The 25,353-nt window shown below is 59.8% G+C and overlaps 1 protein-coding gene and 2 long non-coding RNA genes across 10 annotated transcripts in view; 1 reads left to right on the top strand and 2 right to left on the bottom strand.

Annotated features, from left to right (window-relative positions):
* LOC110346015 (uncharacterized) overlaps positions 1–10,447 on the bottom strand; it is a 64,529-nt gene extending 54,082 nt beyond the window's left edge. Inside the window, exons 1-3 of one of the 3 annotated variants that reach the window (XR_015440690.1) lie at positions 5,571–10,447; positions 3,124–3,229; positions 2,100–2,257 (exon numbers count right to left, since the gene is read on the bottom strand). This is a non-coding gene — a long non-coding RNA (uncharacterized LOC110346015). The remainder of the gene's footprint in view (positions 1–2,099; positions 2,258–3,123; positions 3,230–5,570) is intronic. The other 2 variants (XR_015440689.1, XR_015440691.1) reach the window with 2 other exon arrangements.
* Positions 10,448–10,550: 103 nt separating this feature from the next.
* The window catches only part of Pax2 (paired box 2), a 78,394-nt gene continuing 63,591 nt past the window's right edge, over positions 10,551–25,353 (top strand). Inside the window, exons 1-4 of one of the 6 annotated variants that reach the window (XM_087185838.1) lie at positions 10,551–10,643; positions 19,517–19,627; positions 22,748–22,913; positions 23,579–23,776. In XM_087185838.1, coding sequence (XP_087041964.1) covers positions 10,619–10,643; positions 19,517–19,627; positions 22,748–22,913; positions 23,579–23,776 — 500 coding nt within the window. In that variant the 5' untranslated portion in view covers positions 10,551–10,618. Of the gene's footprint in view, positions 10,644–17,703; positions 17,880–19,516; positions 19,628–22,744; positions 22,914–23,578; positions 23,777–25,353 lie in introns of those variants that run through there. The other 5 variants (XM_087185837.1, XM_087185840.1, XM_013066113.3 and 2 more) reach the window with 5 other exon arrangements.
* On the bottom strand, positions 16,689–17,765 carry LOC110346017 (uncharacterized). The gene is made up of 2 exons (XR_002389779.2): positions 17,598–17,765; positions 16,689–16,962 (listed from the first exon to the last, which is right to left on the bottom strand). It is a non-coding gene; the product is annotated as an uncharacterized LOC110346017 (long non-coding RNA).

Raw genomic sequence — 25,353 nt, 5'->3', positions numbered from 1 at the left:
TGCTGACCAGCACAGTAGCCACTGGCCACAACTATGCTAAATAAACCAACTTAATTAAAATGAAACATCAGTTCGCCACCCACACTTGACTCTTTTCAAGTGCTCAGGGGCCACCTATGGCTCGTATCAGCACGAGGAGCAATGCAGGGATAGGGCACCTGCACCACCCCAGGAAGTTCTGCTGTATGGACTGCACCCTCCAGGGGCAAAAGGCTGCTGTGCTGGCCCCACGGGAATTCCCATGCCAAGCCCAGAGCTGACCCAGAGAGGTGCTCGGCAGTGTTTTTGAATTAACAACCGAGGGATGAATGAAGGAATTAAGCCGATCAAAGGCCCACAGCAACACAGCGACAGAATCCTCCGCAGAAGCTGTGGCTGCAGCCTTTTGCCTGACTAGGCTGGAGGACCTCAGTGAAAGGTGGAGACCCGCTGCTTGCCGGGAGCCGGGGCCACGCCCCCCTCCTGCGACCCTGTGGGCCTCTCCCTGCAGCGGCCGGGTGCAGAGTTTGTCGGCTGACCTGGGGAAGCCTCCCTGATCCTGGGGCCGTGCACAGCGAGCAGCGCGCTTCCAGGAGGAGGTGGACCGAGCTGGGACCCCGCTGGTTGCGGGAAACTCCTCATCCGGGGCAGAAGCTGTCCCGGGGCTGGGGCTGCACGGTGGGGTCGCTGGAAGTCCAGGAGGGCGCGGGAGGAGGCGGCGGGCGGGGAGTCGCGGGTGGGCAAAGGCGCTCGGCGCGGCTCCCCGGAGACAGAGGCGGCAGACACTTGGCCGAGATGTTACTCCGGAGTTGGAGACGATGATAAATATGATAATTTGTACAAAATCTGAATGGGTCTTGTTTTCAGGGAGACTGCCTCGGATGATGAATGGGCCCGGCTCTCAGATAGATGGCTGATAAAAAGTGTACTGGATCGTTGAGGGCGATTTTAATTCTCATTCCGCACCTGCACATGCCCCCCTCCGCCGCCTCCTGCCCATGGTGCGGCCCGGCCGGCCTGGGCAGCTCAGGAGGCTCCTGGAATGACTCTAATTACAGAGTTATTAATTTTAAGAGGAGGGTGAGCGGGGGTTTATGATTATTAATCGAGCACTGGGCTCGGCGGGCCGGGCGGGCTGGGCAGAGCGCGGAGCGCAGGGCCGGGCAGTGGCGGCTGCAGCTCCTGGGGCCTCGCCCCGCCTCGTCTGGCCAGGGCCAGCAGCCTCCGGCCCTGGCCTGCGCCGCCCTGCCGGTCCCAGCTCCTAGCTCACACGGGAGCCTGGCCCTGAGGGGAGCTGCGGTCCGCTGTGTGCCGGGCACCTCAAGGTCCCTGTCTCCCCTGCAGAAGGGAAGAGGCGTCCCGCTCCTCAGACAGGGACACTGAGAAGCAATTTGCCTGAGAGGAGATGTAGTTACAGGCTGTACACACCCCAGTGTACCCTTAGCAGGAAGAGCTGCAGGAGGCAGGAAGAGAGAATCCCCTACCTCTAATTTATATCCATGCAGCCCCTCCATCACCCTGTCTGAGGGGAAGGTTTTCAAAGATTGGGCTGCAACCTGCAAAGGAAGTCGCTAAGAGGAGCCCTTAAGTGTTTTCAGCACTTTGGTGCTAGTATCTGCTCAGATACAGCAACTGTTTCAAGGAACTGGGAGAGCACTTAGAAGAGGTAGAGTGTTTCCCTGGGAAACGGTTATGCTCAAGACAACCCCAGACCTCCCCACACGCACTCGTGCCCTCCTCATTCTAAACTGGCTGGGTTAAGGAAGTCAGGGATGGTCTCCACATGGTCACTGCAGGCCGTCTTCAGCTCCTGTCCTCTGGCAAAGGCATCTCCTGGCCAAGGCCAGAAGAGAAAGACATCTTCAGGACTAAAGCAAGGAGGGCCTGCGGCAGCTCTAGGACACAGGGGCAGCCCCTGGCCTCTGTGAGGTTCTTTCAGAGACCAGCCTCAGAGCCCATGTGTGGGCCTCTGTGCTCCTCTGCTGCCTCAGGGCATCAGGATCAGCACCCGAGACCATGTTCATGGCTGGTATGGAGGAGGAGGATCCTAGAGAGGGCATGGAGGGGAGCCAGCCTCACTCACACACACACACGCACACACACACTGATGCTGTACAAACCTGAGGGCACCTCAGAGAGGGACAGGCCTGGTGCAAAAATCACTCTCTCCACACAAAGAACAGCTCTGGGGGTGGGTGAGGCAGGGCTGGGTAGCCTGTAGCCTCAGTCTTCTGGCCTGGTCACAGCAGCCAGCTCTGAGTGCTCAGACTTAGGGGTCCTGAGTAGAGAAGAGAAGAGAGCGATGAGGTGGTGAGGGTACTGGTATGAGAATCTGGAAGGGAGAGGCGAGGAGAACTGGTTTTTACCAAGCAGAAACCCTTAGAGAGTTCTCTGGGCTACAACCAGAATGATTTTTCCCTCTCTGACATTTGGGACTGGAAATTTCTAGCATAGCATATGCTTACGATGGTAGGTCGTAGAGTTCATATCTGAATCAGAGCCTGACTTTACCACCTATTTACGGGTGATTGAGGAACAGTTACTAAAACTCTTTGTGTCTCAGTTTCCTCATCTGTAAAATGTAATTAAGAGTAGTGGGTGATGGTCCAAGAAATTACCGGATATGAAGCACTCAGATGACATGGACATGCAGTGAGTGCTCTTGACGTGTCGGTTGTTATTATCAACTAGGTTTCCCCCAGTGGGGCACAAGGCTTTGCTCCTGAAATGACAACTTCTCCAGAACATCTTTGTGTTACTGTCTTGGTGCCTCTGACACCCTGCATCTGTGCAGGAGACAGTGCCCAACCAATGCATGGAGAGGTCTAGGGCTGGGTGGGGATACAAGCTCACATGGCCAGACATCCATGTGCCAGGGCATGTCAACTTATTAACCCACCCAACAATCCTGTAAGGCAAATATTCTTGTCCTCGTTTTATAGATGTGAACATTAGGCACAGTGTATTCGAGGGATCCACCCAAGTTCTGATGCTGCTTTCTCTGATGTCTTGGGAGGTGGGGAGAAAACTGTTGCTGAAATATGATACATGATTTTCCACTTTAGTAACCTCTGTAGAAGAGGGCTGGCCAAGGGAGAGGAGTGGAGCATACAAGAGAGGGATCAGAGTTGAGATTAAAGTTACCAAGGAACCAGGCTTGGTGGCACAGGCCTGTAATCTGAGCACTTGAGAGGCTGAGGCAGGAGGATCGCCACAAGTTCTAGGCCAGCCTGGGCTACATACCAAGACCCTGTTTCAAACAAACAAACAAACAATAAATAAATAGATAGATAGATGATAGATAGATAAGGGCTGGGGATTTAGCTCAGTGGCACAGCACCTGCCTATAAAGCCCAAGGTCCTGAGTTGATCTCTGGATCCAAAAATAAAAATAAACAAATAGTTACTCAGATACCCGTACTAACCCTGACTCACACCTCACCCCACACAGTGTGTGCCCACATCCTGCCTCCCTCACACCTAGCCTCTCTCCTCTCCTCTCCTCAGATTGTTTTGCTCTGAGACTTCACCTCTTGCGGAGGCCGTTTACCCAGTGTCTGCTGCTCTCTCTCCCGCAGCCTACTGTCCATATCTCCAGAATGGCCTTTCCCCCAAATCCCTCCATCCCACCACCCCACAGCCCAAATCAGAGCATCAGACTCTTCACTGGAACTTCCCCTCCACCTGGGCTCTGCCCACCTCCCAGCCTATTCATTACCCTTGTCCTGCCCTAAAGGCCCCAGATTGGCTACCCAGAATCCTTTTCTGTTCCCCAACTCAGCGGGCTGTTGCCCCTGCCCCATGTCTTTCCTTCTTCTGGGAAGCGTGTCCCCCACTTATCCCTGCACTTGGGTTATGTCCAATCTTCTTGCAAGACCCCATCTCCTTTGATAAATGTTCCCTGGCACCCCCGGTGTATTTCCCTGCATTCCAGTCATCCCTACAGCCCACATCTTGAGCCTTTCAGCAGTTTCTCTTTGCCACCAGTTAATGATCCCCTTGAAATGACAGCTGGTGTGGGATTCACCTGTAACACCACAGCGCCCAGCACAGTGCAGGCCGAGGCTTACCAGCCAGCACCACCTGTGAGTCGGCCCAGCTCCCCCGCTGGCTCCCTGCTGTCCCAGTGTGAAGAACTCTGGTTTAGCGTCAGTAGCAGGCTGTCTCTGCACAGAACTGGGAACTGACTAAGCCGCCCCTCCTTCCTTGAGGACTTTCTTCCACTCCCCTCGCTCTGAGGTTGACCCGGTCCAGGGAGGAGCAGGAGGGGGAGCAGGAGCGGGGGAGCAGGAGCAGGGGAGCAGGAGCAGGAGGGAGGAGGAGGAAGAGGGAGGGGGGAGCAGGAGCAGGAGGGAGGAGGAGGAAGAGGGAGGAGGAGGAAGCGGGGGGGGGGGGGGAGCAGGACGGGGAGCAGGAGGGCCGAGGGACCAGCAATCTCAAAGCCTGGAAAATCTCCTCTGGCAGGCGTTTGTTACTCCAGGGCTGGGGAAGCTTTCCTCTCCTTGCTCTCGGCGCCCTGGGGTCTCAGGGTTTCAGCCCGGCCTCCTGGGGGCGCCAAACTATAGAGGCCTGCAATGAGACCCGAGGCCGGGGCAGGGGACACCGCCACGCCGTCCCCGCAGAGACCTTGCCAGCCTGGCGGGGCAACGCTCCCTAACCCTTACTCCCTTTCCCCCTCCGTTCCGCATTTCCTCTTTTCAGTCCTCCTCTTTCCCGCACCCCGACGGCTTCTTTCTCCGCCTCCTTCCTTTCCTCCGGTGCGGGGCCGCGAGCCGGAGGAGCGCGGGGGTGTTCGCGGGCGGCGGCCCCGGAAGTGCGCCCCCCGCTGGCGCCGGGTCGCGAAGTCCGCCGCTTTAGTTTCCTTCCCACGGCTGCGGCTCCGAGCCTGCTCGAGAGCCAGCTGAAAGGAGGGGTCGGAGCCGCCGGGGATGTGGGGGTCCGCGCTGGAGGACCTCGGCCCCTTCAGCAGGGCGGAAAGTCCAGGCGGCCAGTGCGCGCCCAAGGAAGAGCCGCGCGCCTTTGATCACTCACCCGCCTCCCCGCCCCGGCCCAGAGCATCGAGCCCCTCTAACAGCCCCCGGGGCGAAGCTTCTGCGCGCCCCGCGCCCCGGATCTCCACTCGCAGTCCAGGCCCGCGCCGGCCGAGCTCCCCGCCGGCCTCCTCGGTCTGCGGGCGCCGCGCGAACCCGGCCTCCGCGCCCGGCGGGAGTTAGTGCAGACGGCCCGCAGCGTGCGCTCCGCGGTTTCTTTCATTTTCGGTGGTCCCTGGCCCCTCCCCGGTACTCGTCCTCCCGCTGCTCTTTCTTCTCCCCTGACTTCCTTTCCCGTCTCCGTGCCCTCTCTTTTCGTTCTCTGCACTTCCCCTCTGCTCTCCGCCCGTTGTGTCTTTCGGGTCCTTGATCCCCTCTGCTCCCCGCCCGTCCCGGCCCCTCGGCCTCCGGTCCTCTCTCGCTCTCCCCGGGCTTCCTTCCGGGCCTTCCCCGCGAGGGCGCGCCGACTCCCCGCCCATCCTCCTCGCTTCGCCCTCCCTCGGCCCCGTCTGGCGGGCTCGGTCCGGCTCCCCCGCCGCCGCGGTGATTTATTCGCCTCACCCGGCTGAATCAGGTGCTGAACCGAGCCCCGGAACGAGGGAACAGATTTTCTCCCAGGAAGGGTTTTGTGAACTAAGCGCCGCTAATTACGAGGCGGGGGCCTCGCCGGCCGCCCGCGGAGGGAGGTGCGCGGGCCCAGCGCTGCTGGCTGGGGCCGGGTCGGGGCCTCCCCGCGCCCTCGCCTGGCTCTCGCCCTTCCCTGGGAACTTTCCTGCCTGAGTTAACTATTAACCGCTGACGAGAGGCAATTTTCTTCGGAATTTCAGCGATTTCCTTTTCGCGGTGGAGGCAGATTAACATGCAAACGGGCGATGCCCAGGCCGGCGGGAGTCTTCCAGAGGCGAGGACTCCTCTGTCCCTCCAAACTGTCGTGAGCACAGCGGAAAACTACCGCCCGGGCCCCACCGCTGGTTGTGCAGGCAGGCGTGACCAAGCAGTGCCTGGCCGGTGCCCGGGTGAGGGTGGAAAAAGCCCAGCGCTCCCGGTCGGCGCGGGGTGGGGGAGCTTAACCCGGGGCAGCCGGGGACCTCGAAGCAGCTGGCGAGAACCAGGCAAGCAGTTGCTCCCTGCTGGAAGCCTTGGAGCAGGGACGCTGTGCAGGCACCGTCGAAGTCCGGGAAAGCCCTTCAGGGGCCTGCAGAGCCCCAATACCATCCCTGGCCTCTTCACTCTGCCAGTGCCTACAAGCGCACACACCCAGCTCTGGCCCGGGACCCTGCAGACTTTGTCAAACTTGACTTGCTGGGCTCAAACTCCCAGACTTGGCCTCCTTCCTTGCTCAGCCTGCTCTTTCTGGAGCAAAGAGAAGATTCGTGCCTCCAGAGTTTCCAAAAGCCAGGGCCTCACCTTGCGGAGATGTTGGCCCTTGGCCGCCTGCCAGGCGGTGGACACTGGACACAGTCCTTGCCCCAGGGTGCTGGCCCTGGGCAGTGAGGCTCCCTAGCCACGCCCTGCCCTGCAGCCCATGGAGCTCTGCTCCTCCACCTCAGTCTCTCTCTGTCCCCCACCCCAGGCCTTTTAGGGGGTCAGGTCTCTCCCGCCCACCACACTGTTTTCATTTCTGGCAGGGCTCCCTCTGCTTCAGCCCCCGCCTCCTCTCTCTCTCTCTGGTCTCTGTCTTTCTTGTTTGTTTCAGCACAAGGACACTGATTGCGCCTTATGAAGTTCTAACTGGTTTTGTGTCAGGAAGATCTTTCTCGCTGCTACCCAGCCTGGCGTGACGGATTAAACATCAACTAGTTAAATAAAAATTAATATCAACTGCCTCCTAACTTCTAATGTCATGTTGTTTATAACTAATGAACTGATTAGGGGATAAACACATCATGGAGACATTCAGCTCTCCTGCCTGGGCTCCTCTCCTCGGCAGCCGTGTCCACTCCCCAGCTGGCCTGCCTGCTGCCGGGCCAGGAGGAGGCTGGGCTGGGGACAGGGTGGGCTGCACGGCCTCAGAGCACCCTGGGGCTGGCTGCCTGTTCTGCTCTTTCTCCCTTCCTCTCTTTACTCTTTCCCTTCCTTTGTCCTCTCCTTTCTCCTCTCCTTTCCCATTTGTTCTTCATTTCTACTGCCTTTCCTTCCCCGTCTTCCTGTTCTTTGCTTCTCTTCCTCTCTCCAAAGGAGCCCAGAGTCCTCTCCCTCCCGGTCTCCCTTTTTCTCACCCACCTTCCCTCTCTCTGCCAGGTAGGCCTCTAAGGCACCTCTTCTCCCTTCCTCTGAGTCTCTACCCCTCTTCCCTCCCCTTCCTCATTTGGATCTCTCCACCCTGGCCTGTGTGGAGTAGTATTTATTACCAGTTTCCTTGTGGTGGAGTTCTGCCCTGCTAGAAAGCAGGAGGCTGTGGCCTCTCCCTCAACACTACATAAAGTCCAGAGGGACGGACACACACACACACACACACACACACACACACGCACGCACACCCTAGCTACTTAAGGGGGAGAAAGAGAGCTAGAATAAGTGGAGCTGTGTTTTCTATTTCTCCTCTATTCGACCCAGAAGAGGAGTAAAGACATAGAAGTGATTTTTTTAAACTTTCATCTTTACTCTTGTCCCAAAAGCGATGAATACAAGTTCAAGTGCTAAATTCAATTTCAGGAAAAGAAAGACTGTTCTGTGTCTTTCCTTCAGGGCTTTGGATCCCTTGCCAGCCCCATCTTGACCTGAGCAGCTTCCACAGTCCTCTTTCCCTAAAGATACTTAAACCAAATCACTATTGTCATCATGACAACAGTGCAGAAAAAAACGTGTAATCACAGGCCAGGCCTGGTGATTTTTCCCCCCTAAGAAGCCACAACATTTAAACTTGGTTTGCCCTGGACCGCGGGGTCTGACAAGACAATAACAACAGAAAAAGCTCTTAAAACCAATTTAGCACACGTGAAAATGTAAGTCTAATGAAGAATCAATAGGCTGGCGGATCATTTTTCCTGGGACTCCTTGGAGAAGCTGAGAGAGACTTTCAATCAATGGGGCAGGCAATAAGCAAGAGGGCCCAAGAGACAGTGTGGGACGGGGCTGAGGGCCAGGAGACAAAGAGGCAGAGCCCGAGGGCCAGGCTGGAGGGAGACTGAGATGCGGGTCTGGACCTTTGGATGGGGGCCCTGCTGCTTCCAGAGGAAGAGCGAAGAGCGAAGAGCAGAGAGTGGCAGATCCACGGCTAAGATTCTCTTTCCTCCTCAGGTATGCAGCTGGCTGCTTAGCACAATGGCTTCAGCAGCCCTTCCCCTGGGCCTAGGCCTTGGCCCTGTGCTCAGGGAGCTGTGACCAGCTGGCTCACAAGTGCCCAGGGGCCCCTAAGCTGAGTGTGCTAGTGGAGTCTTCAAACGCAGTTCCTCAGTGGGTACCCCCTAGCTGTGTGTCTGGAACACTGCATCTCAGTTCCCATCTCTGCTGATGCGGAAGCAAAAGAACCTGCTGCATCAGGTTGCACAGTGGCACTGGTCCATAACCCCAGCACTGGGCGGCTGAGGCAGGAGGATTGAAAGTTTGAGCCCAGGCAATTTAGTAATTTAGTGAGAACCTGTCTCAAATTTTTTTTTTAATTTAGCCAGGCGTGGTGGCACAAACCTGTAATCCCAGCAGTCAGGAGGCTGAGGCAGGAGGATTGCCATGAGTTCAAGGCCAGCTTGGGTTACATAGTGAGTTCAAGGAGGAGGAGCTCGGGACATAGCTCAGTGTGAAGCCCTGAGTTCAAGCCCTAATGCCCCTAATGCGTGGGGGGAGATCTGAGATAAGTGTGGTTGTACTTCACATTTCATCAACCACTGTACACACATTATTTTCCAAGAAACTTGTGAGAAGGGCAAGAATCATCACCACTATTTCAGAGAAGAGGAAACCAAAGCACAAAGTGCCCTGGTGTGGAGGTGGCTCAGCAGGTCAGAGCCCTGTGTGCGCCTGGTGTGGGTCCTCAACACTGACAGTGAAAGCACAATTGTGCACAGTGCTGCAGTGGCCACAGGACAGCGGTGTGTGCTAGAGCTTCACTTATGCATATTATCCTCGGAAGAAAATGCTGCTCTGTGCATAACAAAAAGAAAAAATTCTTGCTTTAAGTTTCTATGCACTCAGGTTGGAAAATCACTGATGACAGAAAAGAAAAGCCAACAAGGTCTGATTTTTCAAATTTAAAATGTTGGTAAGATGGGGCTGGGTGTAGCTCAGTGGTAGAGGGTTTGCCTAATATTCTTGAGGTCCTAGGTTCAATTCCCAGCAGCACAGAGAGGGAAAAATAGGTGGTCAGATCATCAGTTGACCCTGACTCCTCTAAAAGAGGAGTGAAAGCTTGCTGAGGAACCCTAATACCGGACTTGTCTCTGGCCCTTGGGCCCCCCCCCCCCCCCGCAGCCTTGTCATTAACTGCAGCTGCAAAACCCTTCTGGAGGACGCTCAGGGAAGTGTCCCAGGAGATGACCTCCAGCCCCTCAGGAACCTGGGCCCACCCCTTGCCTTGCAGCCTATCTTCCTGGGGCAGAGGTGCTGTGTACCTCCTCAGGAAAGCCACGCAGGCCTCTGCCCGTGGCTTGCAGCCTAGGGCCTCCCCAGCCTGTCCTGCCTCAACAGCCCCTGAGGGGAGCAAGGCTGTAAGGGTGGGAGGCCAGCGAAGCAGGCGTCAGAACAAAGTGAGCCAGGGAGGTAGGTGTGGGACATTAGCCCTTGTGAAGGCTGTGCGTGCACACACGAGTGTAAGAAGTAGGGGTACAAGCACGCACATGTGAGAAAAGTGAGGTAGGAGCGATGAGAGAATTTAGGAGCAGGGGGCAATAGGGTGACTCCAGATGGGGGGGCACGATGTGGGACAGACACCAGGGTGCTCCGGGAGGGGTGAGTCTCAGGCTCCCGGAGACCCGCGTGGGGGCAGGACGCCGCAGGAGGCAGTGTTCCAGGCCGGCACCGAGGGAGCGGAGCAGGAGGGTCAGGCCCCTTCTCCCTCTGCCCCGTCCCTCGCCATCTCTTCGTGGGACTGTCTCCTTTCACCGAGTTTTTAAAGAGAATCCAGAGCAGGAGAGTTTGTGAGGGCTACCAGGAGCAGCTCCCCAGGGACTGTTGGTGACAGGAACCTCTGTGTGTCCTGCCAAGGTCGAGAGGCATCTGTGGAGATCTTGCAGACTGAACCTGAGACCCGAAGGCATCGGCAGGCTGTGGAGCCGGACGGTGGAAAGAGAGGGTTCTCCTCGGGGAAAGGAAGTCACCGCACAAATTGGGGAGGTCGTGAGAGCAAGGACGCCCCTGCGCAGACCCTGGCGGGAGCGTGGACAGTGGAGGAGGTGTGGGGTGACAGGGTGCGCGCGCCCAGACCGGACGCGGCTTCTGGGCGCCCACAGCCAGCGAGGGTGTCAGCGAGCCTGAGGCTGGGCTGGCCCGACCTCGGCGCGCGCGGGCGGGGGCCGGGGCTCCTCCGCGGGGCGGGCGGCGCTGCTTCTACGCGGCCGGGTGTGCAGCTCGGGCGCGAGCTGAGCGCACCACCGAGGCGGCGGGCGGCCGGGTGTCGGAGCCGCCTGGTCGGGGGTGGCCGCGCGCAGCTCTCCGGGCGGCGGCGGTAGCGGAGCATGGACCGGAGAGCCGGCCGGGCAGGTAGGGGCGTGCGGCGCGGGCAGGTACCGGCGGGCGGGAGGCCGAATTCCTCCGTTTCTTTGCTGTGCGCGGTGCCCGCGGCGACCGAAGGGCTGGGCACAGGCTCTGCGCTCTCCCTGCCGCCGCCGCCGGGCCTCTGCCTTCCCTCGCGAGGCCCGCTAAATCTAATGAAAACTTTCCACCTGGAAAACCTGAGTTTTACTTCTCCTGCTCTTTTTACAGAACTTGCCTTTTCTTTTCTGTTGGGCGTTTAGGGCTTGAACTTTCCACTTCCTCTGGGGGCATAAATATTTCGTACAACTTCCTCCACATTGGGAGTGTGCACGCGCTTGCGCGTCCACGTGTGTGCCTTGTGTGCCGACTGTGAGCCCTAGGGTACGTGTGTCTGACCTGTGTGGGGAGAAGGCTCTGACCCCAACATCAAGACAGGCTCAGGCAAGGAGGCAGGGCCCCGGCCACGCGGTGGGAAGGAGAATCTGAATCTCTGCCAATGGGCTCTGCTCTTTTATTGGCGCCCCCCGCCCCACGCACTGAGCTCTGACTGCCCCATTAAGGTCCCGGCCGGCCGGCCCGCAGTGCAGAGGTGGGAAGCCAAGGACCCAAGTTTAGCTTGGGACTGGGGGGCAGGCACTGGATCAGGTTTCCAGAATTTTCCAAGTAATTGCATAGAGGTCAAGGCCTAACTCTGGGCTCTGTTGGCCTCACTCCTCACCTTCCCTAAATCTCATTTCTCTCCTCTCTACTCCTGCAGCTCAAGTTCCAGTTCTTTCAGCTGCTAGCTCAGGTCCCCGCCAGCATTGCCTTCTCTTTAATTTCTTGGCTCAGTCCCGGCCGGGGCTGTCCCCATTTCCCTCCCAGGTCTTGGGTCCACAGAGGACCTGGGCCCCAGGAGGCTTAACTCTGGCCTCCATGGCTTTTAGGGCTCTGGGCAGACCCTCGCACCAGAGGTTTAAGTGGGGAGATCAATAGCAAACAGTTGTAATGATCTAATTAATTATGGCAAAATTAAAAGCGAGTACAAAATCAATCTCTGATGGTGTTGAAGATGGAATTCAATTGAGAGCCCATCTGTGCACCCCCCCAACTGTATAAATATGCAGCCCAAGGACAGAGCTAATGGCTGAGTCTTCCTGGGAGCCTTGCTCGCCCCTCTTTCCTTTCCTCAGAAGTCTATTTGGCCTCCTGCCTCCACCCCTTTCTCTGACCCCCTTTGCTGTGGCTGCTCATACTCCCAGGTTCCTTTTTCCCTCCTGGCAGGCAGCTCCCTTTGGCTTGTACGCCTGAGGTGCTGCATGTGTGGACCGAGTCCCAGCAGCCCACCCAGCCCCCACCCTGGCGCCTCAGGAAGGGGGAGGCAGAGCGACGGGGTGCCTTCCAGGTCTTCATCCCAAGATGCTTGCTGCTTCGGAAGAGACCAGGACCCTTCCGCATACCTAGAGGTGCCAGCACAGCAGCTGGGGGACAAGCTATGTACCACACTCCCTTTCCCCTCCCTCCTTCCCCAGAGCCGGGCTCGAGCTCCTAGCAGGCTGCTGGGGCAAGGATGGTGGGAGCTTTGGGCAGTGTGAGCACAGGAAGTGACCCTCTCTCTGGGCGAGCCCAGGCCAGGCAGACCGAAGTCATCTGCCCTCCCTCCCATAGCCTCCCTTTCCCTTTCTCTGTTACCCGTCTCTCCTGCTCCTTTGCCCTGCCGTTTCCCAGTGCCACAGCTGGCCAGAGCACAGCTCCCTGGGAGCCTGTGTCCCCCGCCTGGCCCCTGCACCCTGCCCTCACTGGCCTCATCCTGCCACCTCAAACGACAGGCGGGTGAGCAAGTGTGCCTGCCGGACGCCCAGATGCAGCTGCTGCAGCGGGGTTTACAGACCATGCGGGTTTTGTTCAGTCTGTGTGAGCCCGTTGCTGAGCAATGAAAACTTACCAGCAAAGGGAGAAGGAAGGGGAGAGCGACTAGGTCAGCTGTGGTCTTCAGCTATAGCAGTCTGTACCCCAGAAACGTAAAAAGAAGGCGTTTATTTATTTACGTCTTCCTTCTCTCCCCGCGGGCCTCCCTCTCAGGGCCCTGTAACCACTCCCGGGCTCACACCGACTTCCCCGGTTTCTCTCTCTCTTCGGAAACACCTCCTTCTGCTCTTCCTCCACCAGGTCCTCAGAGTCTGGGGGAGACACAGCCTGCCGCCTCCTCGCCCTCTCTTGCCAGGCCTCCTCACCCCGTTATTAATTGCTGTGTTGACCTGCAGGATTGATTGGCGGCCCTGCTGGAAGAGACTGCAGAGGCCTTGGCCTCAGAGCAGCCTCGCAGAGGGCAGAGGGAGGAGGGGGAGGTGCTGGATCTGGCCCTGAGCTCCGGTCTCAGTCCGCCTGGAGCACAGCTGTTTGCCTGCACACCCTAGGTCACACACACATCTTACACACCCGCATAGCACTCGCACCACACCCTCACCGAGAGACACTGCCTCCAAGGAGACACATCGGGCATGCTCCCTGATGGATTCAGAGATGGAAGGGTCTTCCTCCCGCGTTAGTCAATGTGTTTAGTGCATTGTTAGCCGTAGGTCTCGACCCTCCACCGATCTAGACTTGGCAGGGCGAACTTCTGGGCCTGGACCTCCTTTTATCCGGATTTACTTGGCACCTTTTGTTTTGCAGGAACAGTTACAGACACTTAAGAGATCATTTTGATGCAGGTGACCCTTAAAGTCTCAAATCAAACACTTTTTTCTAGAAAGAGACCTTGCCCTGGCTCCCGAGGAACTCAGTTCAGGCCTTTTGTGTCAAGTGCGCGAAGTGGACATCCCTAGTCCACAGAGTGTGGCCGGCGGGGGCTTACAGACGCCAGGAGTGGGCGTCCGACACTGCAGCGCAGACCCTGCCCGTCACTTCGCCCGCCTGAACAGTCTCCTGAGCGCTCAGGCACGCGCGCGCGCGCACAGGCACACGCACACACGCACACGCGCACGCGCGCACGCGCGCGTACTTACGCGGCCTGGCTGTAGCAGCTCCTGGAAACGCCCCCTGTCCCGCCCGAGCCCCCTGGACCGCATAGCAGGGTCCCCCAGGGCGCTTCCCCGCTCCAGGCTGGGCGAGAGGAGGAGGCAGCACAGACAAGCCTCGGCTGGTGCCCAAGGGCCCTGTGCGTGGGCTCTCCCGGTCTCGCCCAGCCCCTGCTGCCCTGGGTCCCCTGTCCCCAGCTTTGGTCCTTCGTCTCTGGCCCCCTGGTGACCTGTCCCCGCCTGTGCGTCGTGGCCTTCTGACGGGTCTCCCCTGCCTTACCCGCTCCGAGCTCTGGTGCGCTGTCCGCCGCTCCTCGCATGCACAGCTGCTGGGGAGGGGGAAGGGCGGGCGCGGACGGGTCCGAGGCCGCGGATTTGGCGTCTGTCGGAACTGGGGGGACACCCGGCCTCGCCCCTCTCCACCTCCTCCTCGGCGGGCGCTGACGAGCGAGCGGCGCCGCCCCAGCCCCCCGGCCGGCCCCGCGTGCAGGCTGTGGCTGCGTGGCTCTCCCTGCTTCTCAGGCGTCTGGAGCTGGTTCCCGGCCCCACACTGCGTTCCCCTCGGCCGCCCCTCCCTCCGCAGTGGCCGTGGCGGGCAGTGCCCGGAAGCCCTGGCGGGCCGCACTGTATTCCTGGGCCACGGCCGTCAGGCCTCGGCCTGGCTGAGCAGAGGGTTAATCATTTCTTCCCCTCCGACCCTCAGCCCCACCCTGCTCTCTCTGGGCCTGGAGAGGCGGGCGCAGACTTCGGCGCAGCCCAAACCAGCTTCTTGGGGCCTCGCAGTGACGAGCTCCCAGTCCCCTCTGCGCGGTTCACGTCCCGCTTCCTCCCCTCCTCACTGCTCTCTGCCGCCCCTCTGGAGCGGCTCTCCCCACCGCCTCATCCTCGAGCTGGCTTGGGAAGTTGACCGTACGTCCTGGACCAACTCATTATTTGGGACTGGACGGGACAGGATTTCCTTCCCCAAGTCTCTGCCACTGGACCAGCTCCTCCCAGGGTTTTGCAGACTGGCTGGAGGGCCGCGCCTGAGGCCGCAGTTAACCTGGCTGGGGGTGGGGGTAACTGATCCTGCAGCCCGCTGAGCCGGTCGGGAGGAGGGCAGGAAATGGGCCTGCGGAGCAGCCTGAGAGATGGAGCGGAGAGGAACCCACATAGGGTGAGGTATGGTTGGACTGAACGGGAAACGTCTTAAAGGGAGGAACTCGGGAAGGTGCTGGGCCTCCAGTATGGCCTTGGATGAAGAACAACACACCTGCCCTGGCCTCCCCAAGCACTCAGTTCCCTCCCTTCCCTTCTGGAAGGCCAAGGACTCAAATGCCAGCCGTAGACAAGACAGATATAATGATCCCCATTGTACAGGTGAGAAAATTGAGGCCTAAAGAAGCAAAGGAGCTATGAAGGCAGTGGCCACTCCTCCTTCCTGTGGCCTGGGGGATGAATGGCCCCTTGAGCTGTGCAGAAGTCCGTGGGAGTCTGGTGAAGGGGGGCAGGCTGTGTCCAGGTCTGATGGAGGAGCACCAGGGCCTCTCTCATGCCGGCCTCCCCCTCTGGTCTACCCTGAGAGCCTGCCAGACCTATTTCTCTTGGCTTGCTTGTTTCTTCAATCCCTAGTCCAGCAGCCCACAGTCAGCAGCCACCTGGCTGACCTGTGCCACAAAGCAGCCCCTTTGGTGGCCAAGTGTCGTGCATTGTCTTAGCCCCTCAGAGGGGCCAGGAAGAGCTGGGCAGGTTGCAAGGACCTCTTGTGCTTTAGGGAGGAGGGGCCAAAGAGGATAAAGGCCCAGCACTACGCTGGCGCTGGCAGAGCTGGAGCAGCAGACCCAGTGACTGGGGCGGCGGGAGTCAGGTCCCCTGGGCTTCACGCGGGGTGCCCAAATATTGGGAACAAAAGCCAGAAAAGAAGAGAGCAGGAGGGAGGGAGGGAGGGAGGGAGGGAGCAAGGGAGATGGGTGAGGAAGCAGAAATTAGGGGGTCTTAGATAAAAAAACAGAAAGTAGCTTTAGGGGGAATGTGCTGTGGAGTGTGAAATTGCAGCCCGTGGAGCTCCATATTGTACCAGAAGCTCTTCCAAAAAAAAAGAAAGGAAAAAAAGCCATCCTCCAACATGACCAGAGGCTAGGCAGGGGGAGGGGTGGTGCAGAGCCGGGGGAGGAGGGGCGGGTCGATGGCCCAGGGACTGGGCACGAGGGGGTTCGCTCCGGGATACACCTGGACCGCAGGGAGAGTGGGCTGCGGGGTCCGCCCTGGAGCTGGAGCTGTCTGAGGAACTTTGGGCACTTCAGAGACTGGGAATAATGCAGCTACGGAGACGGGCTCTGAAGCAGCTGCTCAGCTCTACCCTAGTCTCTTCCCTCTGTCCCTGCTTCTTTTCCTCGGGACTAGCTTTTCCCCCCTTGATTCTAAACAGCTCCCCCACTTTAATGGGTTTAATTTGGTCTGCACTGTGGGGAGCATTTCCTGGGGAGATACATTTACTTTCAGAATTTCTAATCCCCTTTCTCAGAGCCAGCCCTGCTCTCCTCGATACTCCTGGGAGGTGGCAGGTGGAAGGCGGGCCCAGGCCACAGGAAGGGGAGCCCGGCTGGGGTGCTCCACAAGCCCGGGCAGCCCAGCCACCTTTCCAAACCACTAGAGCCAGCACGCCTGGGCCGGGATCAGAGCCCTGCGGGCCCGAGGGGAGGCGGCCACATCTCTGCCTTTCCCAGCTGGAGCAGAAAGTGCTGGGCCAGTGAGTGGCAAAAGGGAAAATGAGCAAGAGTGGCGGGAGGAGTAGGCAGAAGCCAGGCTGAAGATGGTGCACACAGCCCTTCGCTGCAGTCCGCCCAGAAATGCGTGGAGACCTGGAACTGGGAGTCACACCTGCCATTACACTTGAGAGAACCCCCACTTACACCTACACCCAGGCATAACAGGCACGCACAGCCGGCGGAGGGGGGGGGCCTTCAGGCGCCAGGCGAGCTGGCAGGGAAGGCGAAGGAGCCGAGATCCACAGGAAGATTTATTGGGCAGATCAGATGCACAGAGGCGGCTAATGAAGCAAATCCCGAGATGGGTATCAGAGCAACTCCCCAAAAGTTTATTTGCCTTTAAATTTCCGCAGGGAGGCGGGAACCTTGTTTGAAGTGTAAATGCCCCTAGGTTGGAGGGTGGAAGGGCCGCTTTGAAAACGCCAGAGAGAAAAGGTTCATTTAGAGGCAGACGGAAAAGCAACCAACCCTGACAGGTCGGAGCCGGGGTTGTGTTTGGGGTTGGGTTGTTTTCTTTTTTCTCTTTCTTTTCCTCTTCTTTCTTCCTTTTTTTCTTGCCTCCCCCCCCCTTTTTGCTAAACTCTATAGAAGAAGAAAAGGAAGAACAGGAAAGGGGGAGTCAGAGGGACATGCCAGTGAGTGCAGAGAAACCTGCAGGCCAGCCCTTCCTCCTGGAGTCCTGGGAAAAGGCAGAGCTTGGCTAACAGGGCTTCCAAATTACCAGGGAGTACTGCTCCTCCACTCCACAGACCAGGAAGGGCTGGCCCTGCAGGAGGGTTGAGTGAGTGTCCCTCCCCGCGCCCTGGGGGTGACTCACTCTGGAACTGGACTATCACAGAAGAGTCTCACTGCTGAGTAGTATGTACGACACTAGGTGTGTAAGCACAACTTGCAGCACACGTGTGCACTAGTCAGTCCCCTCTTTTACAAAATGTGAAAAAGCTCTCTGGCTCGATATGTGAACATGCCTGTTGTCCAAGCACACATGCCGTAGTAGGTGTAATGTAGGGATGTATCTGTCGAGTTCTAGGAAAACCTGAATGTATGTGTGAAGAGGGAGATTCTACTCAGGCTGTTCTTCCAATAGCTCAGACTTAATTTGCAGGATCACCAACATGTGGAGACTTGGGACAGGGCTTCCTCCTCCTTTAGTTGTGAGCTCCCTTCAGATAAGGACCCTTCTTCCATGCCCCTACTTGAGATTCTGCGTTAATTACCTTCCCGAAGAAAGCCCAAGGCTGCGCCAGCTGAAACCACCTGAAAGTCCCACCGTCTTTAGCTGTTCCCGTTAGGCTGCAGAACTCTTCCTCTTTGGCTCCCCGCATGAAGTTAGTGCGTGTTCGTGGGGGCTGCGAGGGCAAAGCAAACCCGGGAGCGCCACCTGCAGGCCTTGAGAGGAAGCGACTGACCTTCCGCAGCACCCAGCACCTCCAACCTCCCGCCCAGGGGAATCTGCTCGACACCCAGGGGAAGCGGAGGCGAGCGCGCGAGGGGCGCAGGTGGGGAGTTGTTTTGTGTTCTTCCTAGAAGTTACTTTACGGGCGGCTCAGGCGGGTCGGGCTCAGGACGATCCCGGAGGGAGAGCGAATGCTCTGAACTCAGTGGACCCGGCCTCCTAAGCAGTGAGACGCTCAGAAACCTGGGGGCTGAGCCCGGCCGGGACCTATCCAGGAGGAAGGGTGCCCGAGAACGGCTCGGGACGCCCGGCGAGCGTCAGGCCGCACCTGGCAGAGCCAGGCAGGTGTGTCCCACCCTGGGTGCTGCTAGGCTTCGGCCGGGTCCGGAGCATAAGTCCGAGGCCTTCACCCCGCGTTGCCAGGACTGCTGACCGGGCCGAGGAAGCCCAGCGCGGGCTTCGCCCAGCCGCCCTTTCGCAGACCCAGGGAAGGGGGAGGGAGTGAAGGAGGGAGAGAGAGAGTTAAAACATCAGCTGAAGTGCCAAGATGATTTATGAGACGAGGGAAAATATTTCATAAAGATCTCCCGGATATTCTGTACTTAACCAGTTAGGAGACAAAGGGCTTCTCCTGCCGCGCGAGGGCTGCGGAGGCCGGGCTGGCGGCTCCGCCAGCAGCCAGCAGTGGGGCCAGGCCGGCGTGGCGTGCGGCGCTCGGCGGCTCTTCTTCCCAGCCGGGAAGCGGCCTCGGTGTCCCGCATCCTCTGCTCGCGCCGCCCCGCTCCCTCCCGCTCCAGAGGGTCCCGGAGCCGAGTCCCCGGGTGGGCGGGCGCGCGCTCCGCCGTCGGTCGGGCCCCGCCGAAGCAGGTGGGTCCGCGCTGGGGTCTCGGCCCGGGTCTGGGGCAGGCGCTCCGGACGCCCGGACCGGGTGGGCGCGGGCCAGGGCGCGCAGGACGGGAGCGGAGGGGAAGACCTGCCGGGCGTTTTGCCCCGGTGGCCGGGAGCGCGTGGACGGAAGGCAGGAGGAGGAAGCCGAAAAGGGAGCAGCGGAGAGCGGGAAAGGGCGAGCCTGGAGCAGTGGGGCTCGGCGCCGGGCAGGCAGGACGCGGGGCGCAGACCGGGCCGGTCCTCCGCGCCGCCGGATAGTCATCAGCCCGGCCGCCCTTCATCCTCATCCAACGCTCATCTCCTCGGCGAGTTTCGCCGCTCGGCGCAGTTTCCACCCCGGCCCGGCCTCCGCCCGCCGCGCCCCCCCGCCCCGCGCCCCCGCGCCCCGAGTGACAGGCGCGGGCCTCCTCGCCGCGGCCGGGCGCTGGCGAATCACAGAGTGGTGGAATCTATTGCCTTTGTCTGACAAGTCATCCATCTCCGGCGCGGGGAGGGGGTCTGGAGGCTCTGCAGCTTTTAGAGAGGCTCGCGCCGGGAGCCGCGGCTGCAGTCTCCGGCCGAGGCTCCTCGCAGCCGCAGCCCACCTGGGGCCCGCCGCGCTGCCCTTCCCGGCGGGGTCGGCCGGGCCGCCGCTGCCCAACTTCGCCAACTCGCCGCGCTCCCCCCGGCGCCCGCTCCGACCGACGCCTCGGAGGACGGGGTCTGGGGGCGCCGAGCGGGACGCCGCCTTGGCCATGCGCCCCCGGTGCCGGCCCTGCTGACCGCCCGCCCGCGCCCCGAAGGTGGGAGGTGGCAGCAGCAGCCGGGCGCCCGCTCACCCGCCTCCCACCGTCCCTCCCTTTTCTCCTCAAGTCCTGAAGTTGAGTTTGCGAGGCGACACGGCGGCGGCGGCCGCGCTGCTCCCGCTCCTCTGCCTCCCCATGGACATGCACTGCAAGGCCGACCCCTTCTCCGCGATGCACCGTGAGTACCGCGCCCGGCCCCCGGCCCTCTCCGCCCGGCTCAGGCCCGGTGCGGTCCGCCCCCGCCCCGCGCGGGGTCCGTCCCGGAGGCCACGCCGGCTTCCCCCGCCCCTCTCCTCTGCCTCTTCCCCCGCCTGGCGATCCGAAGCCTTCAGCCTCTGTCCCTCCCGCCTTCGGTCACCCTGGCCCATCGCTGTCTGCCTTGCTATCTGCCTGTGCCGGTCGCCTACCTCGCTCCGAGCACTGCTGCTTCTCGGTCTCGGGTCCGCAGCTCGCCGGGCCCGCCGCCCAGCCCTAGCCGGCCTTTGCCCGGCTGGAGGATGCGTGTTTGGCACACAGTGCTCCGGGTGTTCTGTGGCGCTCCTCTCCTCTCCTCTCCTCCCTCCCCACATCTCAGCTTTCTCAAACTTAGAGTTGTGGGTGTCCAAGAGGAGACTCCCAGGCTGGGCACCCTCAGGCTGAGGACAGCTGGCGGGCGGGCTGCCCCTCGGAGCCTGAGCTCTCGGCGTCTCCGCCTTCCATCCCGGTCAGGGCTTCTCGAGGGCTGCTTTGAAACGTTTCCCCCTCCCCTGCCTCCCCTTCCCTTCCCTTGAGTTGAGGCTCCGGGGTTGGCAGGATGTAGCGGTCCTCTTTCCCTGCCTCTGCCCTGAGAGGTGCTCTACAAACAGAGGGGTTCTGAGGAGAAATGAAGTCGGGCAGGCGGCGAGCAGAGCAGCCCCAGGCCGCCCGGGCAGAGGCAGCTGTGCGCTCGCCCCAGCCCCATCCGGCAGGCTCCCCGCCACCTCCCGTGCCCGCAGAGGACTGGGGAGCCAGCCCCTGGCCAGGTCAGCAAGGAGCAGAAAAATGAGGGGGAAGAACAAAAGAAACGCAAACGCCAACACTAGGGAGCAAGGGAAGATCAAAGCAAGGGGAAAGAAATCAAAGAAAGGGAATGGAAAGGGTTTTACAGAAAAAAGAGAAGGGCAGAGAGGAAACAGGAAAAGGAATTATTTTAATTCAATTTGAATTTGTCTCATTCATGTTAGTTAATTCTTAAGCTTGAAAAACTATTTGTGAGATTTTCAGCAGGTGCTTTAAAAGAAGACAAATGGGATTCTAAGCAGAAATCCCTTTCTCTCTGTAAATTAATAAGGGGGCCGGGGATTCAGCTCAGTGGTTCCGCCGCCTGCCTCGCAAGCACAAGGACCCGAGTTCGATCCCCAGCACCAAACCAAAAAAAAAAAGAAAGGAAAAGAAAAAAGAGAAACAAATAATTAAGGATTATTTTGTAACTTTTCTCAAGGAAACTTTTTAGACCTGGCTTGGATCTGTGCTTAAAACCAGAGCGCAGGGAGGGAGAAGCTGTGTATTTGTCCACATCTAGCTTTTCGGGGGCCTTTAAAAACTACCACGAGCGTGTTTCCGTAGATAAGGTCCAAGCGCAGGAAGCCCAAGCCGGCCGGGGCCTCGGGCCGCCGCGAACCTCGCGGGAAGCCTCGCTCCCTTCGGAGGGAGCGGAACCGGTGCGCGCGCCGTCCTCGCTCAGTCGCCTGCCTCGCGGCCCGGTACCGGCTCCCGCGTTCCCGCGACTGTGCCTGGGCCGCCGAAGGCAGGCGCCCGCGGGAGCCGCTGCGAAAGCCGAGGGGAGCGAGGCCGGCGGCAGCGAGGCCCTGGACCCCGGCCCCCGCGCATCCCCACCCCCTAGGTTGGGGCCGAAGGGCTGGGCCCGAGCCCGGGGAGGCTGAATTATTCATCTTCAATCTGCCCGCAGCTGCCGCCTTTTCGTCCCGGTAAAGCGAGTTCTCCCGGGCCTGAATTATTGATGGTCGAGGTTAGGACGCAGGGGAGCGGGCGGAGGGGCCACCGCGGGGAGCCGGTGGGGTAAAGCAGGTCCCGGCTCCCGCGGCAGCTCGGAGCCGCTGCCCTGGTCCCCGCTCGCTCCGGTCCCTCAGAAGGGGCCGGAGACGCCGAGGGAGCGCGGTGTCCCGCTTTCTCCGAACCCTGGGGCTGCAGGTCGCGCCTGACTCGGCGCCTGGCCTGCGCTTGCACCGCTTTGAGGCTGCGGAGGCGGCCCGGCCTCGGGAAGCAGGCTTCCCAGGCTGCTGCAGGCCGGGGAGAACAGGGCCCCGGGCCGCGGCTCGGGCCTGGCACCCGGCGCCGCCTCCGCTCCGAGGTCGGGAGCCCGGCGGGCACGGAGAGGAACCGGCGCTCCCCGTGCGGGCAGCAGCGCCCTGGTGCTCGGTTTTCCGGGCGCCTGGAGAGACTCGAACTGCCGCGGGCCGGCTGCACAGGTCGCTTCCCGGGCCGGGCCGGGAGGCTGGGCCGGGACCTGGGCGGGCCGCGAACCGGGCCGTCGCGGCGGCGAACGGAGCAGCCCGCGCTCTTTTCGGCTGCAGCGGGAGCCGCCTGGGTCTCCGCCTGGGTCTCTGGGAGCGGGGGCGCGGAGCAGATCCTGGCTCGCTTTTCAGCTTTTCCCTCCCCACCGGGCCTTTCCCCCACTTTAGACCCTGGGGAGGCGAGAGGGAAACGTGGGTCCCGAATATCTAACGATAGGAAAGGTCAAGGAAAGAAAAACTCCTGATCAAACCAAATCGAAGAAACAAAACACGGGGACAGAGGCAGTGCGATAATGCCTGGAAATAAACACAAAGGATGAGGTGTGGAGCTAGAGTGTGTGTGACAGCCCCGCAGCGCTGGGGCTGGGCTGAGCAGTCAGGTGGCCAGGACCCCAAAGCCGTGAGGCTCCCAGCCTGGCACCCCAGCCCGCCCTGGCGGCAGTCAGCCCGCACCGTCCCCACCCCAGCTCTCTCTCCTCTCCCCTGCGTTCAGTCCACTAGCACTGAGTCCCCCTGGCTGTTTTCTCCCGCTCCCTTCTTTTCTCCCCAGACCTCTCCACCAGTCCCTCACTTTCTCCCACATGTTCGAAGGGTCTCGCTGTCGTTCTTTCCCATCCCTCCGCCCTCACCTGTGCCTGAGTCTCTACCTGGCGGGTTCCAAACCCTGACCTTCCAGCACTGATCTATCTGCCTGCCACCATTTCCGCCAGTCCCTGCCTGCTCCCTTGCACGGGCTTCCGACCCTGACTAATGGCCGGTCCCTGCTGTGTGTGGGGCGCTGTCTTTTTCTTGTCTCTCCCCAGCAGGGCACGGGGGTGTGAACCAGCTCGGGGGGGTGTTTGTGAATGGCCGGCCCCTGCCTGACGTGGTGAGGCAGCGCATCGTGGAGCTGGCCCACCAGGGTGTGCGGCCCTGCGACATCTCCAGGCAGCTGCGGGTCAGCCACGGCTGTGTCAGCAAAATCCTGGGCAGGTGAGGGCTGGAGCCATGGGGAGACACCCCGTCTCCTTCCCCAGCTGAGGACTTGGCTAGAAGTTGAGGTTCTGGGTGGGAGAGAGAGAGAGGTTTCCCAGCACCAGGGATCCAGACAGCTCCTGCATTTGGGAAGGGCACTCACTTGAGGAGCAGGGTCCCCCAGTGCCTGCCCTGCTCCAGGGCCCTTGAGGGGAGGCAGCCCCATTCCTGGCGTCAGAAGGGAAAGGACTCTCTGTCAGCAAGTTAATGTGGTAGTGGTCAGAGGAGTGGGTGGGTGGGGTGTGAAAGCAGACCCCACCAGAAGAAGAAGCCGGCTGGGCAGGCAGAAGGAGGGGCCTGGTTCCCGCAGGGGACCCCTGCATGCAGTAAGAAAGGGCCAGAGGTGATGTTTCAGTCCCAGGTTTTCACTCCAGGGGCTCATGCTCTGAAGACAGGTGTGCGCCCAGCCCCTGGTGTGACTGTCTCTCACGGCATCCTCCTTGACATCCCTCATTTTCACCAAGCTCTCTCTGGAAGTCTGCTGGGCCACACTGGGCCTTTCCCCTCCATGTTGCTGCTTCAGGCAGAGGGCGGGAGAGTGGCTCAGCGGCTTTGCAGCCTGCAGCCCCCCCACCCAACGCCTGCCACCTGCTTCCTGCTGACCCCGCGGCTCCCCGGCACAGGTACTATGAGACTGGCAGCATCAAGCCTGGAGTGATCGGTGGCTCGAAGCCCAAAGTGGCAACGCCCAAAGTGGTGGACAAGATTGCTGAATACAAGCGGCAGAACCCAACCATGTTCGCCTGGGAGATCCGTGACCGGCTCCTGGCTGAGGGCATCTGCGACAATGACACAGTGCCCAGCGTCTCTTCCATCAACAGGTGAGCAAGCTCCCTGGGCCTGGTCAGCAGGACTCAGCTCCTGGCTCCTGCGTCCTGGAGGTCTCCCCAGGCGTAGGCTCTGGCCTTCTTCCAGCTCCCAGTCTGACGTGCTTTGGCAGGGAGAGGGCACCTATAAGGCAGAGAGAGAGACGGACAGACAGGACTGTCTGCAGTTCAGAGCTGGGTATTCCCTGCCAGGCTTCGCCCCGCTGGCGTCCTGGAAATGAATCCAAATGTTTGTGGTAATTAAGACTCCAAGAGTACGAACCACAGCCCGTAGTGAAGCCTTTAAAATGACCAGTGTCTATCCATCACCTCCAAACAGACTTCCCTTTCTAAAGGTGTGTGCCTGTCCCCGGGGCCAGCCTCTGGTCCTGGCTCCCTTGCCACTCCCACGAAGCTTGCCTCCCAGGAGCCCAGGTCTCGCTAGCCAGCTCCAAACAAATTTCCGGTCTGGAAGCACTGGCATCCAGGCCTCTGGAGCAAATGCCAAACACCAGCCAGCAATTGGCAGGGAGCAGAGGAGTGGGCAAGGAGAGGGGTGCCAGGCAGGGAGGGAGAACTGAGCCTGGGCATGAGTGGTGCGGGCTGCTCCCACACACCTCAGGTGCCGGTGGAGAATGCAGGCTTTTTGAGGGTGACACGTTCAAGCATGTGGGGTGACACCGGCCAGAGTCAGCTGGACATATAGACAGGTCCCCAGAGGACTCCATCATGCCCTCTGGAACCCATGGTCACCTCCGTGCACGTGCACCCTGACAGTGTGCCAACACGCTTCTCTGGGGTGGCTACAGAGCACACAAGCAAAAGGCAAACTCAGAATTCAGGCTGGCTTCATAATTGCAGAACTGTGTAACCTGAGAGTTGCGCACAGACGCCTGTCAGAGCCAGGCCCCCACTTTAAAGTACCCTAAGCAAGAAAAGGACTACGTTTATACCATTATGTTTTGCACTCTTCACGGCTTCTTATAATCAGGACAACCAATAATTCAGACGGTACTTTTTTCTGAAATCGGCATCACCTATCACGGGTTTTTTTAAAAAAGTATTTTGCAAATGATATGGAATTATCCCAAATCATCCTGAAAACAGCAGGTGAGATTAGCTGGTAGAATGGACCTTGGCTAAAGAAGATTCCCTCTGCCACACTTGTGCTGTAACGTACTGTGAGGCGACCCCAGAAATTATCCCAGTGTGTGCCATCTGTATTAAAATGGTTATTCAGTTATGAAGAGGGTAACATAATACTGATCAGCTAATTATACACCCTCCAAACCCCTCCAGCTCCCTGGGTCTGGCTCAGCCACCTATTGAAAACATGTCAGTTTGACATTCAGACACCTTCCCAAGGAGCTGGAGAAACATTCTGGTTTGGGAGAGGAGTAAGTGCTTTGTATTTAAAAGAGAGGAGGCTGGGGCAGGCACGGCAGTTAGGAAGGGAAAGGGAAGGAGAGCCTTGCTTCCTGAACCGTTGAGGACCGTGCCTCTCGCCTGGCTGCTGGTCCTGGCCGGGAGCTAGATTGAGGTCATGTGAGGGGAGCGTCTGGGGCCAAGAGGGGCTTGGCTGAGGAGCAGTG

The sequence above is a fragment of the Heterocephalus glaber genome, unplaced genomic scaffold, assembly GCF_053883595.1.
Source record: "Heterocephalus glaber isolate CG9 unplaced genomic scaffold, H.glaber_assembly_v1.0 deba00001498, whole genome shotgun sequence".
Lineage (NCBI taxonomy): Eukaryota > Metazoa > Chordata > Mammalia > Rodentia > Bathyergidae > Heterocephalus > Heterocephalus glaber.
The sequence above is the reverse complement of the archived record's forward strand: the minus strand, read 5'-3'. Positions and strand labels throughout refer to the sequence as shown.